Source organism: Neomonachus schauinslandi, chromosome 10 (assembly GCF_002201575.2).
Source record: "Neomonachus schauinslandi chromosome 10, ASM220157v2, whole genome shotgun sequence".
Taxonomy (NCBI): domain Eukaryota; kingdom Metazoa; phylum Chordata; class Mammalia; order Carnivora; family Phocidae; genus Neomonachus; species Neomonachus schauinslandi.
In genome coordinates, this window is record NC_058412.1 from 113,957,806 (window position 1) to 113,973,936 (window position 16,131).

General features: G+C 43.1%; 1 protein-coding gene across 1 annotated transcript; it reads left to right on the forward strand.

Annotated features, from left to right (window-relative positions):
• Positions 1 to 8,728: 8,728 nt before the first annotated feature.
• On the forward strand, positions 8,729 to 13,742 carry LOC110579549 (agouti signaling protein). Its single transcript, XM_021689222.2, has 3 exons — positions 8,729 to 8,888; positions 10,129 to 10,190; positions 13,560 to 13,742. Exons 1-3 carry the CDS (start codon positions 8,729 to 8,731, stop codon positions 13,740 to 13,742), a joined length of 405 nt encoding a protein of 134 aa, XP_021544897.1.
• The last annotated feature ends 2,389 nt before the right edge of the window (positions 13,743 to 16,131 follow it).

The following is a 16,131-nucleotide window of genomic DNA, read 5'->3' on the forward strand; positions in this document are numbered from 1 at the left end:
AATTTGGCATCTGTTAGGCATAAAAATTAGAATAGTCAATTCAGTCACAACAGTCAAATTTGTCTGCATATATAGAAACAGCCGAAGAGATCAAATTGTTTTGTATTGTTAAAGAAAAAATCATTCTGATGCTTGTTAAAATGGTAAGGAAGATTTTCTTCAAGACTATTTCAATAGGGGGGGGCGCCTGGGTGGCTCAGTCGTTAAGCATCTGCTTTTGGCTCAGGTCATGATCCCAGGGTCCTGGGATCGAGCCCCGCATCGGGCTCCCTGCTCAGTGGGAAGCCTGCTTCTCCCTCTCCCACTCCCCCTGCTTGTGTTCCCTCCCTCACTGTGTCTCTCTCTGTCAAATAAATAAATAAAATCTTTTAAAAAAAGACTTTCAATAGGGATAGTGCAATAAGGGATGGAGATCAGGCTTGGCTCCGAATACAGCAAAGATAGTTGTGGATTTATAGCCGAGGAGTAGAGTGAGGGTCAGTGGATGGAAAATTACCCAAAAAGAAATATCAAGGATAGGGGGAATTCTTGCTAAACTGACCTAACAGCATTCTTGCTAAAGGCAACTTTATACATCAAAGGTGGGGGATGAGGAACTCGATCAGATATTGGGTGGGGAGATTCTCAATAAATTGACAGGATTCTTGCTAAAACTATGCTAGGTAGGCCAAAGACAGGATGAGGGCCAAGACTGAGGCCTAGTTGAGAGGCCTCAGAGGAGCCTAAAGTTTGATCAGGAAGAGTCTTTGTCAATACCCACAAGCTTTCTTCTCTCCTTCCCCATCCTTTCCCATTCTGGTCCTTCAATCCCACCAGCTACAAAAGAGAAGTCTCTATTTCCTCAGCTGGCCCTTCCCTTATACTTCCCAGACTCCCTCATTATTGAAAAACAGAGCTTGCCAGACTCTCAAAACTCCAGGTTCAACATCTCAACTAGCAGATTTGTCTCTGACTCATTCCAGTTCCTGATTGCTAGGGTCAGTTTACTCCCTGGTGAAAGAGTCAAGGCCCTCCCCACTTCGGGAAACATGCTTCCCAGATGTGGAGAGGCATCCCTGACAGACTCACTGGCAGCATTTGTAGTCCCCACCCCTGTGGGGAGACTTGTCAGTAGAGGAGGAAGAGCAAGTGGCTAAGAAAACATATCACCCTCTCCTTAGCTGCAACATTTTTAATTAATCTGACAGTCAACAACTTTCACTGATGGAACAGCGAGTATACAGAACTGAAGGAGTTCTAAAACCAGGGCTTGAAAAGCAAGGTAAATACTGTTTTGTTTGGTTTTGTTTATTTCTACCATAGCAAGCTGGACTGGGCCAGGACAGCAGGCCCCCAAACCAACGAGTTTGTAACGTTCTTCCTTTCCACTTTAGGAAAAGGTACCAGCCTTCTTGTGTGACTCGAGTCAGGCAGACTTGGGATTGATGCCTCTCTGTGTACTCACTATTTCTGTCCTTTGGGCTGCTCTGGGTTTCAGTTTCCTCAGCTATGATATGTAGTTTATTAAGAGCATTAAATGTACATAATGTGCCTAGGGCAGAGTCTGGCATATACCGGTACTTAATAAACGGAAACGATTATGATTCACATCCCTCCCTTTGTCACTAATTAGCAGTTTGAGTTGTCTTGAAGTGGAAAGAGTAGCATTGTAGAAGAAGTTCTAGTCTTGCCTCTTACTGGTTCAAATGTCTACTTAGAGAACCCCTTTCCTACTCTCAGCGTCAGTTTTCTTATCTGTAGAACCAAGGTAGATGGCCAAAATTAGTGTTCCTCGCACATGGCTGTATATCACAATCACCAGGAAGCTTATCAAAAATATGTCTCCCAGGGTGCATTCCTGGAGATTCAGATTCAGTGGGCCTAGGACAAGGTTTGGGTTTACTTCTTGTACAAGCTCCCCAAGAGAATGGATAAACAAATGTGATATATTTACAGTGAAATACTAGTCAGCAAAAAAAAAAAAAAGAAAGAAAGAAAGAAACTACTTATGCATGCAACAAAGTAGATAAAACCTCAAAGATACGTTGAGCAAAAGAAGAAATAAGTCCCACACAAAAGATTTCATTCAGTATGATTCCATTTATATGAATACAAAAACCAGAAAAATTGATCTATGGTGGTTAGAGTGAGAATAGAGGTTACCTCTGAGGGGTAAAAATAGGTATTGCCTAGAAAGAGGCACACAGGGGAACGTTCAGGAGTGAAAGAAGTATTCTATACCTTGATCTGAGTAATGCTTACATAAGTGTATATGTAAGTTAAAATTCATCAAACTGGATACTTAAAATTTGTGCATTTTACTGTATATAAATTGTATCTTAACACAGTATTGTGGGCATGGTGGCAAAAACTCCCCTGATAATTCTAATGCATAGCCAGGTTTAAGTTCCTTGGACAAGATCCTTAAAGTCTCTTCCAGTTCTAAAGCCCTAAGATTCTTATATCCCCATCTTGGCCCCCTTGCCAGGCACTTTTATCCACAAAGTAAATGGTCTCTTTTACCTTTTTTGGTCAAGCACAAGATCAAAGATATTAAGAAAAGCCAGAGTCCTATCCTAGCACTCAGATAAAGGATACTGATGAAACTCAATTGTCCAAGCCCCAGTATGATAGAACAAAGGTGAAGGAAAGACATTGAATCACAATCAAATTTGACATGTAACCTGTCCTGTCGGCCTGAAGGAACCAGCAAATCTAAAGATTTTCTGTTGTTGGTCTTCTTTATTTATTTATTTATTTATTTATTTGAGAGAGAGAGAATGAGAGACAGGAAAGCACGAGAGGGAAGAGGGCAGAGGGAGAAGCAAACTCCCCGCCGAGCAGGGAGCCCAATGCGGGACTCGATCCCGGGACTCCACGATCATGACCTGAGCCGAAGGCAGTCGCTTAACCAACTGAGCCACCCAGGCGCCCTGTTGTTGGTCTTCTTTGCTACGCATTCATTCATTCACTCATTCACCAAATATTTATTGAGAGTCTGCTATGTACCAGGCATTGCCTAGTAGCAGGGGCAGCAAAATGAATATGACAACAAGGTCCCTACCTTCTGGGAGTTTAAATTCTACAAGAAAAGGAAAGCCACTATGAAGATAAACATAGATAATTGCTAATTTGTAAGAGCTATGAAAGAAATGGATGATGGGACAGACAGAAACTGGAGAAAGTACACTTTCAGATAAAGTGGTCAAAGAAAGAGGTGATATTTGTATAAAGATCCAAAGGTTGCCAATGATCCAGCCACGTGAAGAGCTGAGGGAATCAAGTTCAAGGCCAGGGAATGAACATTTAGGGTTAAGGGAATGACACGTGTAAAGGCCCCGAGATAGGAAAGTTTAGCATATTCTAGGAACAGAATATGTCTGGAATATAGTGATTACACAGGAGAGTCTATCAGATGAGTCCAGAGAGAGTAACAGGGCTTTGCAGGAAATTTTGATTTTATTTCAAGAACAATGGGAAGCTCTAACAGGTTTTAAGCTGGAAGTGATGTGTGATTTGAATCATGACCCCCAGGGCCTCCTGGGTGGCTCAGTCAGTTAAGCGTCTGCCTTCAGCTCAGGTCATGGTCCCAGGGTCCTGGGATCGAGCTCTGCAGGGAGCCTGCTTCTCCTCTCCCTCTGCCTGCCCCTCTGTCTGCCTCTCTGCCTACTTGTGCTCTCTCTCTATATATATCAAATAAATATATTAAATCTTCAAAAAAAAATGAATCATGCCCCCCTTCCCCAATCACTGGCTACTATTTGGGGAATGGATGGAACGGGACAAGAAAGGAGGCAGGATGTCAATAAAGAGACATTCACACACACGAGATATTCACAGTTGTCTAGGCAACAGTGTCAGTGGCTTGGCTTAGGGTAGCTTTGGTTAGCAGTTCAGCAGGGATGCTGAACCTCTGGGACTGGGTTAACCAAAGACAGAGCAAGAACTGTGAAGTTGGTGAATTCCTCATGCTCTGTTGGCCTTGTCTTTCTACCGTTTTTCAAACGTGTTATAGATGAGGTTAATTAAATGATCCCTTGGAATGTTGGGCTCAGTCCCTCAAGTGCCTTTCTTCAGGCCCTTCCCATCAGTCCCTTCCCCCCTTTTGGTGTCCCATCCCCACCCTCAGCAAAATCTGCTCTCCTAACACCATGTCCCAAAGTTCTCTGGACCCTTCTTTCTATGCTTCTCTTTCTCTTGCCCTTCTCAGAGGTCTGCCTAATCCTGTAACACTAACTGCCATGGGAAGAAAGCCTCAGAAAATATTTGTTGCTTGATTGGCTATTCTAGGAGAAAACTAAATAGGTAAAACATATTGACACCTTCATGCTACCCCAGAAATTACCATCACTGATAAGCCTGAGGGAACATTAAGGAATGAACCGATAGCCCTAATGGAGCCTCCTAAGCTCAACACAGCCAGACACCTGTCATGGATGCATATCACCTGTTGCTCAAATGGGTCAAAGATGTGTAGGGTGGTAGGATCCCTATGCAGCCACTGAACATCTTGTGGGGGGAATCTAGGTAATTACAAATGAGAGATATTTCTCCGTAGTTCTGATGTTCAGTATTTGGTATAGCTCATTTGGCTGAGAAACAAATCCATAACAAAAATTGTGTGTTACCTCTCCTAGGTTTTGGCATATCAGAAACAGTGGCTGATGAACCGGAACGTTAAAAGGCTTTGAGATCTTTCCAGGACAGAGAAGGGTAAAAGGAAGATAATGCTATGAGAAAGCCCTAAATTTTGGTGACAGAGTAGTAGGTGCTGAGAGCAAACTGTACCTTGAATTTGAGGTACAAATGGGGAGGAGGGTCCTGCAAATTCCACAGCCGCAATGTCAGAAATCAAATATAACTCTCCATCCATCTTTTTAAAATCCTTTGATGTTATGTCAAGTAGCATTCAGTATTTTATTTCTATCATCTTTTTTTTATTACAAAGTAATAACATTCTTTTTTAAGATTTTATTTATTTATTTGAGAGAGAGAGAAAGAGGGGGGAGCAGAGGGAGAGGGGGAAGCAGAGTCCCCGCTGAGCAGGGAGCTCGATGCAGGACTCAGTCCCAGGACCCTGGGATCATGACCTGAGCTGAAGGCAGATGCTTAACAGACTGAGCCAACCAGGTGCCCCAAAGTAATAACATTCTTGAAAAGGAAATTCAAATACAGAAGTACGCGTCTCTACCTCACTCCCCATCCTCGATTCCACTCCTAAGAAGTATTCATAATTAAAATTTTAACGTGTATCCTTCCACTCTTTTTTCTTTGCATATGTAAGCATATTTACATTTGAGGGAGTTTTGGTATTTGTTCACAAATGGAACTATAGGGTTTATATTTTTTTGTTTGCTTCATTATTATATTTCTTTATTTTATACCAGTACTGGAATGATATGCCCCTTCCAACAAGCACACTTTCCCAGGTATAGAACCCAGTTATTACCTGAACAGAAAAAAAATGACAGTATCCTCTGTTCTCATGTGCCTGTGGTTCTGGATGAGCCTCACTCAAATTGCAAAGAAGGAGTTCTGAGCTTTTTAGGGGCCAGAGACCCCCTTATAGATCCAGAGAAAGCTATGGACCTTCTCCCCAGAAAAAAAAATGCATATTTGGGCAAAGGTTTGCAGACAATTTCAAGGTTAAGATTCCCTCCTGCTTTAATTTGCTTTTCTTCCCAAGTATATGTTTTGTTCCAAAAGATTGATCAGGGGAGAGTCTGCCTCCAACACCACTGGCCTGTATGAGATGCTCCTCCATGTTAGGCCTCTACCAAACACTACTTTGCTTCTGGCCACTTTTTTCCTCCACAGGGATGAGCTTCACCCAGACCCCCATGTACCTGGCAATTGGTGCTTGGCAAGATTGGTAGAAGCCACTATTACAACCAACAGAGCCCAGTCACCTTCCCAGCAATGCCAACTTGCTGGCTTCCCAGACACCCTGGCTCCCCTCACTGATGCCACGAGCAAAACCCAAGGCAGGCTGTCAGGGTTGCTCCTCATTTATACCTAGTATGGTCAGCAACTAATATTGTTTACTCTTTTCAAGAAGACTCTGCTGCCTTCACCTCTTCCTCAGCTCTTATCTCTCACTATACCTCTGTCCCAATAGGTGTTAGCCCTTCCTCATCACTGGGAAATTATAATCCTTTCTTTTGCTTTGGGGACCAAGGCCTTGACCCTAAAGGATTAAGATATCAGGCTATCTCCAGTGCCATAGCTAAGGGGATATCTGCAGTGCACAGCAAGTGTGCACTCTATACTGATACACTGCGTACTCATTTTATCAAACTCAGAGATGATCTGGATACTGTTGTCTCCCACATTCCCTCAATTGGAGCCATTATGCATTAGTACCCATGTGCTCGCACAACACACATACATGCACATGTGCACACACATCAGCAAGACTCCTGAGACACACAGCCAATTGCATTTAGCCATGACTTCCCATGCCCTCTTTTCCAGGGTTTAATCAGATTCAGTCACATTCATGCATTTTCAAATCCGCTAACTCTTAAGGATATACAAGTGGCCTTAACAAAATCTTTGTACAACTGTTTAACCGGCTCCAAAGTCCAGGAAGCAAGAATCAGAAATCACTGATTCATAGGATTTTAGAAAGGTCTTAAGAAAGGTCTTAAGATTCTTTCATTCATTAAACAAATCTTTATTAAGTTTCAACTCTGTGCCTCATAATGTGTACTAAGTCATGTAGTCCTATCCTCTCTTTTTACAGAAGGGAAAGCAGAGGCCCAGATGGACCCAAGGTCATACTGCCACTTAAATAGCAGGTACATCCAGGGGAGTTAGGTCACCTATCCACCATGCTGAACAGAAACTCATCTTAAATCCTAAGCAGTAACTTAAACCAGATGATGAGTTTAAGAGAAGGAACTGTCTCCAGTGATACCACAGATCAAAGAACAGTCTTCACCATGACAGAATGGAAGGACGAATTACTCTTGGAAACACAATTGCACAGGTAGTCGTTGCTGTCAGTGTTATTATCCTGTATTAATAGCAGGAAGTGTGTGTCCCATGTTGAGCAGTAACAGCAATGAGGGTTTGTACGGGTCCATAATCCTTTACCTGAAATTGCAAAATCCCAAAAATCTGAAAACTCTCAGAATTTTTTTTTCCTTTGGCAGCAAAATCTGACCTTACCTGAAGTCTCTTGGCAACAAAACCTATCCTCAGTTGATGCAAAACAATCCATAGTCTTTGTTTATCCTGTTTATTATGAATATCCCCAACTTTTTGCTGCAGAAGTATCAAAATTTTTATTATGGGTGCTCCCAGACCCCTTGTATGTGGTTTAATATAGTATATAGATGATATTAGTTTTCTAAAATCCACACAATTCTGAATTCTTAAAAAAAAAAAAAATCTGACCCTGAGGATGATAATACAACTAGGCATTATAGGCCTGTATTACATTTAGGACATACATATCCCTCTCCAGATTTGGTGCAAGGAATGCTCATTCTTTGCCCTCTCCCAACACACAAATAAGATTAATTCCACTGAGATTTCACCCTTCTCAGACTCAGTTTAGTTATATAGTTCCACTAAATTACTTAGGTTCTAAGAAATTGTATTTTATTAATTGTAGTTTATTAGGCTGGAAGGAGTAGGCTAGAAATTGTCAGGCTGCTGTAAGGGGAGCCCAGGAGTGGGCAAGACCAGCATGAGCAGATTGTTTTTGTTTTTGTTTTTAAAGATTTTATTTATTTATTTGAGAGAGAGAGAATGAGAAAGAGTGAGCACATGAGAGGGGGGAGGGTCAGAGGGAGAAGCAGACTCCCCACCGAGCAGGGAGCCCGATGCGGGACTCGATTCAGGGACTCCAGGATCATGACCTGAGCCGAAGGCAGTCGCTTAACCAACTGAGCCACCCAGGCGCCCGAGCAGATTGTTTTTATTCTCCTCTCACCCACGGTGCTTTATGGCAGGGCAAAGAGAACTTTGGAAAAGCAGCCTCTTTTTTCCCAGACTGGAGAGAACAATGCGCAGAGCAGGGAAGGAGTGGGGATCCCACACTCAGAGAAGGTGAAGATGTTAGTGAAGCTCTGAGCCCTAATTAAGCCAAACGGAGGATGCATGGGAAGAAATCCACTCTAGGATCTGTCTGCTTCATCAAAATCCAGCTAGCAATAAGTCAGTAAATGCAGTTAGCCTATGTCAACAGGTCCATCCTTCTCACACAAACCATACCTGCATCATTCCCTCTGGGCATGGGACTACAGCATATGCAACAACATATTCACTTGTCTGAAGACGCCATTTATCACTGCATCTTTCTCAGAGAGTCTTATGAGTTTTATCCTCTGCACCTTAGTAAAACCTCTGCCACTGTAAGGCACTACTGGGGACCATTCAACAATTCTGCCCAGGCCTAGGGTCTTCTGGGACCACTGACTTTAAAAAAAAAAAAACCATCACCCCACCCTCTGGATGACAGAGACCAACTGCAATGCATTCCTTTTCTCTTTGCTTCAATCTCCCTCCTTTCCTTGTCTCTCTTCCTCTCCCTATCTCTCCTTTTCTCTCTTCTTCCTTCATCAGCTCCCCTTTCCCGTCCTAAGCCTTGGTGGTCCTCCAGCTCCACTGGGACACTTATAAAATGCGGTCAGAGCACCAGCCCAAAGAAACACAAGGAAAGCAAGAGGGCACATCCTCTTGCCAGGACCCCTGGCCCACCAACCTGACTGCCTTCTCTGTCCCACTCAGGCCTCCAAGAATGAATATCCTCCGCCTACTCCTGGCCACACTGCTGGTCTCCCTGTGCTTCCTCACTGCCTACAGCCACTTGGCACCTGAGGAAAAGCCCAGGGATGACAGGAGCCTAAGGAGCAACTCTTCCGTGAACCTGTTGGATTTCCCCTCTGTCTCGATTGTAGGTAAGTAGCCTGTCTTGGTGCCTAGTCTCTGGACTCTGGCCCATGAGAGGGGGCTACAGGATGTCAAACATGCTCCCCAGGATTCATTGACATACATCAGAGTTCCTTTGTGCTTATTCTTCAAAGTAATGCTAGAGGAATAAAGTATTCCTTGACTCATGGTTTTAAAAAGCCCTGCATACCACTAATCTAATATGCAGCTTCGCATGTTAGAGGCTCTGAGAAACCCTGAAGTTAAGACACTTTGTGAATTTGGTTTAACTTAGCATTTCTGAAACTTACTGAATCACAGAACTGTCAATAACAAAAATGTTAGAGAATGCTGCGGAATATAACCGAGTGTGGGATGAACTAGTCCTTTCAGGGTTGAGAACTGAGAATGACCGCTCAGGGGAAAATATCAGGGGCATTACAGCCTGGTATCAAACATCTTCTAGTTCAACTTCTTCTGATAAAAATAATAGTAACAGATATACTCCTTGTGTGCTAGGCACTGTAAAGTGAGTACTATTTTTTATTCCTACTTCACAGTTGAGGAAATTGAGGCTTAGCAAAGTTAAGCGACTAACATGAGATCACACAGTTCTTAATTGGTAGAGCCAGAATTCAAACCCAGGTGTTTAATTCCAGAACCCAAGTTCTAAACTAATGTCCCTCACTGCCTTGACTCTCACTACGAAAAGAGAATATTCTAGATGTATGAGGAAAGTAAGTCTCACCTTTGATCACCTTTGATGTGCCGGACTTCTCACTTTATAAACATATCTTTTTTATCCTCAAGACAACCCTGCAAGGTGGATATTACAGTACCCTATTTACAAATGAGAAAACTGGATCTTAAGAAGATTAAGTAGGTTGCCTAAGGAGACACAGTTGTTAAATGGCAGAGTCAGGATTCAAATCAGGTGTGCCTGGCTCCATAGCTCTGAGAAATGAAAATTAGGAATACAGGAAACACAGGTCCATCCATGTACATGACACTGAATCCATTTTTCAGGGCCTTCTTGGATTTCCTCTTTGCCTTCCCTCAGAGGACACTTTTCTTTCAGTCCCTGGCTCCAGGTTAGCAGCCAGGCTAACAAGAACCTGTTGGCCTAAGTCCCAAGTTGTGATTTATCCACCCAATCCTTCTTCTCCCCCACCCTGAGACTTCCTGGAGGCCCCTCCGATTCCTCCCACTTTACTGCAGTTCATGGCCTCCAGAAACATCTGGCTTTGCTCCTTCTGTCTCTCTTTGAAGTGCTGAACAAGAAATCCAAAAAGATCAGCAGAAAAGAGGCGGAAAAGAAGAGATCTTCCAAGGTAGGACTGGAAGTTCTCATTGTGGGGGTGGGACTGGACTTAAAAGAGAATTCTAGCTGGGAACTAAATGAAAGATTTTCCAGCCTTACATGAACAAAAGAAGCTGAAAGCTGTCTAAAGGCTTCCTGGCCTCAAGCCCTGAATCAGACTCCCACAGAAGCCCAGAGAGCTAAGGTTCACTAAGCAAAATAGCTTACTTGCTAAAAAGCATCTTATATGAGCTAGCCCTCTTACTGAAATATCACCATCACTCATTCTTTTGAATGAATGCACTGTTTCCTAAAGCTCAGTTATTTCAGAACCACTTCCCACAATTTTTTTTTTTGAAAGCTTTCATTTTTAAGTAATCTCTACACCCAGCGTGGGGCCTGAACCCACAATCTCGAGATCAAGAGTCACGTGCTCCACTGAGCTGGCCAGGCACCCCCCCACAATTTTTGCCATAACCGAGTTTCACTTATTTACTTAATATATTTGTTTAAATTAAAACCTAAGGGACCTGGGTGGCTCAGTCGGTAAAAAAAAAAAAATAAATTAAATTAAATTAAAACTTAAGGGGCACCTGGGTGGCTCAGTCAGTTAAGTGTCTGCTTTCAGCTCAGGTCATGATTCCAGAGTCCTGGGATGGAGCCCCAGAGCGGGCTCCCTGCTCAGTGGGGAGTCTTCTTCTTCCTCTCCCTCCCCCCACTTGTGCTCTCTTACTCTCTCAAATAAATAAAATCTTTTAAAAAATTAAATTAAATTAAAACTTAAAAAATATGTAACTATGATAGAAAGTCAGTATCACTTGCCGTAAATATAAGGTAACCATAAAAATAAGTATAAAGAAAATAAAACATTATTAGTGGATTTTAGCTGGATGGGGTTGCCTGCCAAATGCTCTCAAGCTGAGGCTTGTTCTCTGTATTAAAAGTCAGATTAGAAAGTGTTGGGAGAGGGTGCCGGGGTGGCTCAGTCAGTTAAGCTTAAGCGTCTGCCTTCTGCTCAGGTCCTGATCCTGGTCCTGATCCCCAAGTCCCCATGTCCTGGGGCTTCCTCCCTTTTCAGTGGGGAGCCTGCTTCTCCCTCTCCCTCTGCCACTTCCCCTACTTGTGCTCTCTCGCTCTCTGTCAAATAAATTAATAAAATCTTAAGAAAGGAAGAAAGAAGGGAGGGAGGGAGGAAAGAAGGAAGGAAGGAAAGGAAAACAAAGGAAGGGAAGGAAGGGAGGAAAGAAAGAAAGAAAATAGGAAAGTGTTGGGAAAGCATTAATGATATATCGGCACCAAACGGAGCCTTTAAAGTTGAAAGAGACTGAAAAAAGAATCCTTTCTCACTATGTGATTTAATGTCATTTAATACTCATGTACCACCTAAAATCATACTACCATGGCACAGGTTCCCACACTGTGGGAAATACTGGACAGAGGCATTGTTGAAACGCACACATTATTCCTGTCTTAGACCTGGCACTGTGTGATTTTGAGCAAGTCCCTGCTCCTCTCTAGACCTTCTGTAAACAAGCAGATCAGATGATTGACATAAGAATACATAGCTGACAAATATATTTGTATGCTAGGTATGGGGATTATAGAAGTGAACAAGAGAGGGACGCCTGGGTGGCTCAGTCGGTTAAGCGACTGCCTTCGGCTCAGGTCATGATCCCAGAGTCCTGGGATCAAGTCCCGCATCAGGCTCCTTGCTGAGCAAGAAGCCTGCTTCTCCCTCTGCCTGCCTCTGTCTCTCTCTCTGATAAATAAATAAAATCTTTAAAAAAAAAAAAAAGAATTCTGACTTTCCCTCAACTGGAAAAAAATTAAAAAAAAAAGAAGTGAACAAGAGAGATATATCCCCACTATCATGGAGTTTACATTCTTGTGGGGAAAATAGACAAAGAGCAAGTAAGCCAATAAATAGGTAAAATAAATTCAGATAATAATAAACCTGTAAAAGAATTAAAGCATGGTAATGAAAGTGAAGAGTGGTCTCAGAAGCCCTCCCTGAGGAAGCAGCACTTACATATTGAAAAATTCAGTAATCTCAAGCAGCAACTCCCAATAGAAATACAATGTGAAGAGCACCTGGGTGGCTCAGCGGGTTAAAGTGTCTACCTTGGGCTCAGGTCATGATCCCAGGGTCCTGGGATGGAGCCCCACACCGGGCTTCCTGCTCAGTGGGGAGCTTGCTTCTCTATCTCCCTCTGCTGCCCCCCCCATTGTGCTCTCTTTCTCTCATGTAAATAAATAAAATCTTTATAAAAAAATAAAAAAATACAATGTGAGCCACATATATAAATTTAAATTTCCTAGTAGCCACATTAAAAAAAAAGTAAAAAGTACGTGTAGTTAACTTTAGTAATATTTCATTTAGCCCAATATATCCAAAATATTATCATTTTGATATAAAATGATATAAATATAAAAAGTGATATATTTTATTTTGTGTGTGTGCTAAGTCTGAAACCTGGTGGTGCATCTTTACACTCACAGTACGTCTCAATTCCGATGCTAATTTTTAATAAAGTCAACTGTAGTGCTAACAAAAAAAAATTGTTTAAAGAAAAAATTTTACACTGCTATTTTAAAATGTAAATTAAAATTAAATAAAATTTGAAGATTCAGTTCTTCAGTTGCACTAGACACATTTCAAGTACTCAGTAGCCTCCTATGGCTGATGGCTACGTGGATTGAACAGCACAGCAAAGAATGGTTTCAGGAAAGTGGGCAGCCAGTTCAAAAGCCGTGCAGCAGGAACTCATTTTCTGCGTTTGGTGCACGGAAAGAAGGCAGTGTGGGAACAACAGCTCAGCCCATAAAGGTGGGCGGGGCCAAACCTGAGGGCCTCAAGAGCCAAAGTGAAGTTTATGGTTTATTCTAAGTTCAAAGAAAACCCACTGGGGGCTTTAAGCCAGAGTGGTTGTCATCATAGGTCTTCGGAGAGGTCCGTTTGGTGCAACGGAGGATGGACTGTAAGAGGGCCAGAGCAGCAGACCAAAGAAAGTGGCTTGGCCTAGGGTAGCGAGGTGGTGAAGAAGTGGGTGGATCCGGATTTAATGTGAAGGCAGGACTGACAGGAGATTTGGGAATACACTGGAAGGGGAAAGACGCAGAGGTGGTGAAAACTCTAGAACTGAGTGGGATCCCCTAGGGAGAAAAGTGGGCCAAGCCCATCCAGGTAAGTAAATGTTAATGGGTTTGGACGCAGAGGGTGGATGACTGGGGGAGGCAGGGACCCCTGGGGCCACTTGTGGACATGAAGTCCAGGGGACAGTGGTGCAGCGGGTGGGGATGTCTGGTCTGGGGCCTCCACTGCCCAAGGAGTTCCCAGGCAGATGTGAGGACTGGTGGGGTGGGCGTGGCCGGCTTGGGCAGCCCCGGCGTTTCCCCGCAGAAAGAGGCTTCCATGAAGAACGTGGCTCGGCCCCGGCCCCGGCCCCCGCCGCCCACCCCCTGCGTGGCCACTCGTGACAGCTGCAAGTCGCCGGCGCCGGCCTGCTGCGACCCCTGCGCCTCCTGCCAGTGCCGCTTCTTCCGCAGCGTCTGCTCCTGCCGCGTGCTCAACCCCCTCTGCTGAGCGCGCCCAGCCGCCTCCAGAGGGCGGGTGATTTCTAATAGGTGTGGCTTCCCCGGTACCCCGGCGCGCGCGTAGTTACTTAGGTTGGGGCGGAGCTTTCAGGAGGCGGGACTTCAAGAAGACTTGGCTTTGGCAGGGCTAAAACCCAAACATATGGAGGCTACTCCAAGGTGTGTGGCTGTTTCTTTAAAGGACCCCAAAGAGCCTTTCCCTTCCTCCTGGCCCCTTCACAGCCGAAAACCCGTGGACTGCGCATGCTCTGTCGCCTGGGCCTGGGAAACCCGCTTTCCCCGGCCCTAGGATTGCATTCTCCTTAAGCGCTTCTCTGCTGGAGCCAGATGTTCCTCCCTACCTTTAAAACTGGGAACACACAAGGGGCGCCTGGGTGGCTCAGTTGGTTGGGCGACTGCCTTCGGCTCAGGTCATGATCCTGGAGTCCCGAGATTGAATCCCACATCGGGCTCCCTGCTCGGCGGGGAGTCTGCTTCTCCCTCTGACCCTCCCCGCTCTCATTCTCTCTCTCTCTAATAAATAAATAAATAAAATTTTTAAAAAAATAAAAAATAAATTAAAAAAATAAAACTGGGAACACACGAAGCTGCCTGTCAGGAGCTCGCTATGAAGGCTCGCACATGAGCTGTGTCTTTCCACAATGTCAGCTTTTTCAGTCATAGAGCAAGGTTAACAATTATAAAGCAGGTTTGGTATTCTAAACGCAGTAACATTTCACCACGTGTTTAACTTGGCTTCTTAAAGGTCACGCAAAGCAGAAGCCACACAACAAACAATATAGAACAGAGGACAGGAAGTTAACAAGCCAAAGGTGTAAATCTGTGAGCCAGCAGTTGAGATAAGGCCTCACTCCGGTCTGGGTCAGCTCTTGGCACTTACTGCTTATTATGTTCAAGCATAACATAACAAGAAGGATCTCTGTTCTTTTTGGACATCAGGCAGCCTTCAGCAGCAGCTGCCTTTTTGAAGTGACCAGACATAGGTCAGTGTCTGAGGAATCTGACAGTTTGCTGCAAATATCCTCTTTTTTAAAGGGATTTAATCAGTCTTGAGCCTTTGCAGACCTCCTCTGTTTCCATTGGTTATCACTTCTGAATGTGTTAAAAGCTGGTGCTGGTCTCAGTGATATCTGGTCTTAGCTGCAATGCCCTTAGCTGCTTGCATCACTGTTTGACATGGGCCCCTGCTTGACATGAGTGATTCCATCTTGCTCTCTACATTCTACCCCATGATTCCTTATGACAAATCTTTAAGGGTCATGCAGGAATCAAATACGTCTTAAACTAGGGTCAGCAGTACTAGTTTGCTAACGTGGAAGAAGGTAAATCCAAATCATTCAATTGTGTTTTCAATGAGAATCAAATGAAATCAAATAAATCTCAAATCATATGAAATGTCAATTGACAGAAAACAAAGATCACATCAAATCCAAACAAGTTAGATACATTAAACTGAGTCAAATAAAGCAAAATTAAGTAAGGATTAAATTTTAAAACTCCAACTCAAAGTCACATCTAATAAGAATTAAGTCAAAAAGAAGAAAAACTAAATCTAAACTTTATTAAGGTAAGTTAACAAATCAACAAAGCAGTCAAATAAATGAAATAAGAATCACATTGCCAACTATAGGCAGATAAAAGTACAGAAATACATATGGAATCTTCAACATAGGCTCTCGGCATATCTAGAAAGGAACGGTGAGGGTACGGTTAATCAGTCTTGTAATTTTTCCTACTTAAGCTTGAGGGAGCACAACATTTTAATAGCATGTTTAATAAGAACTATAACAAAAATAATAGCTAAAAACAATAGAAGGATTTCCCTATTGGATTCTGAAACGTGTAGAGAGAGAATTCCTTTAAATATTTTAAAGGGTTATCGTCAGACCATGAGCCAGAACAAATCATGTGTTTGAAGGGTCTTGTTAACAACTCTAGAAAGGAACATTTATTGCATAAGTTTTGTATATTTTTGTTCAATGCAGCTAAGTTGGTGTTAATGACGGCTGAGGCTGCTTGAATGGCCTTTGTATCATGTTCAAAGTGGGTTAGCTTGTTGGTCAAGGTTTTATGGGCTGCTTTGAGCCCCTCTAAGTTTTCATCTAAAAGTTTATCAATTTTGTTAATTTTCACCCAAGGTATTTCTGTTATATTAGTATAAAATGTTGAAAAAATTTTATATGAATATTCTGAGACAAAGGTACCCATTTTGGTAACATTACTAAATGTTACACTAATAGCATACAATATTTTAACACACTCATTGTCTACGGTTATGATAGTATCATTCATTCTGCTATGATTAAAGAACATGACCTCTGAAGGGCACCTGGGTAGCTCAGTCAGTTGGGCAGCTGACTCTTGATTTCAGCTCAGGT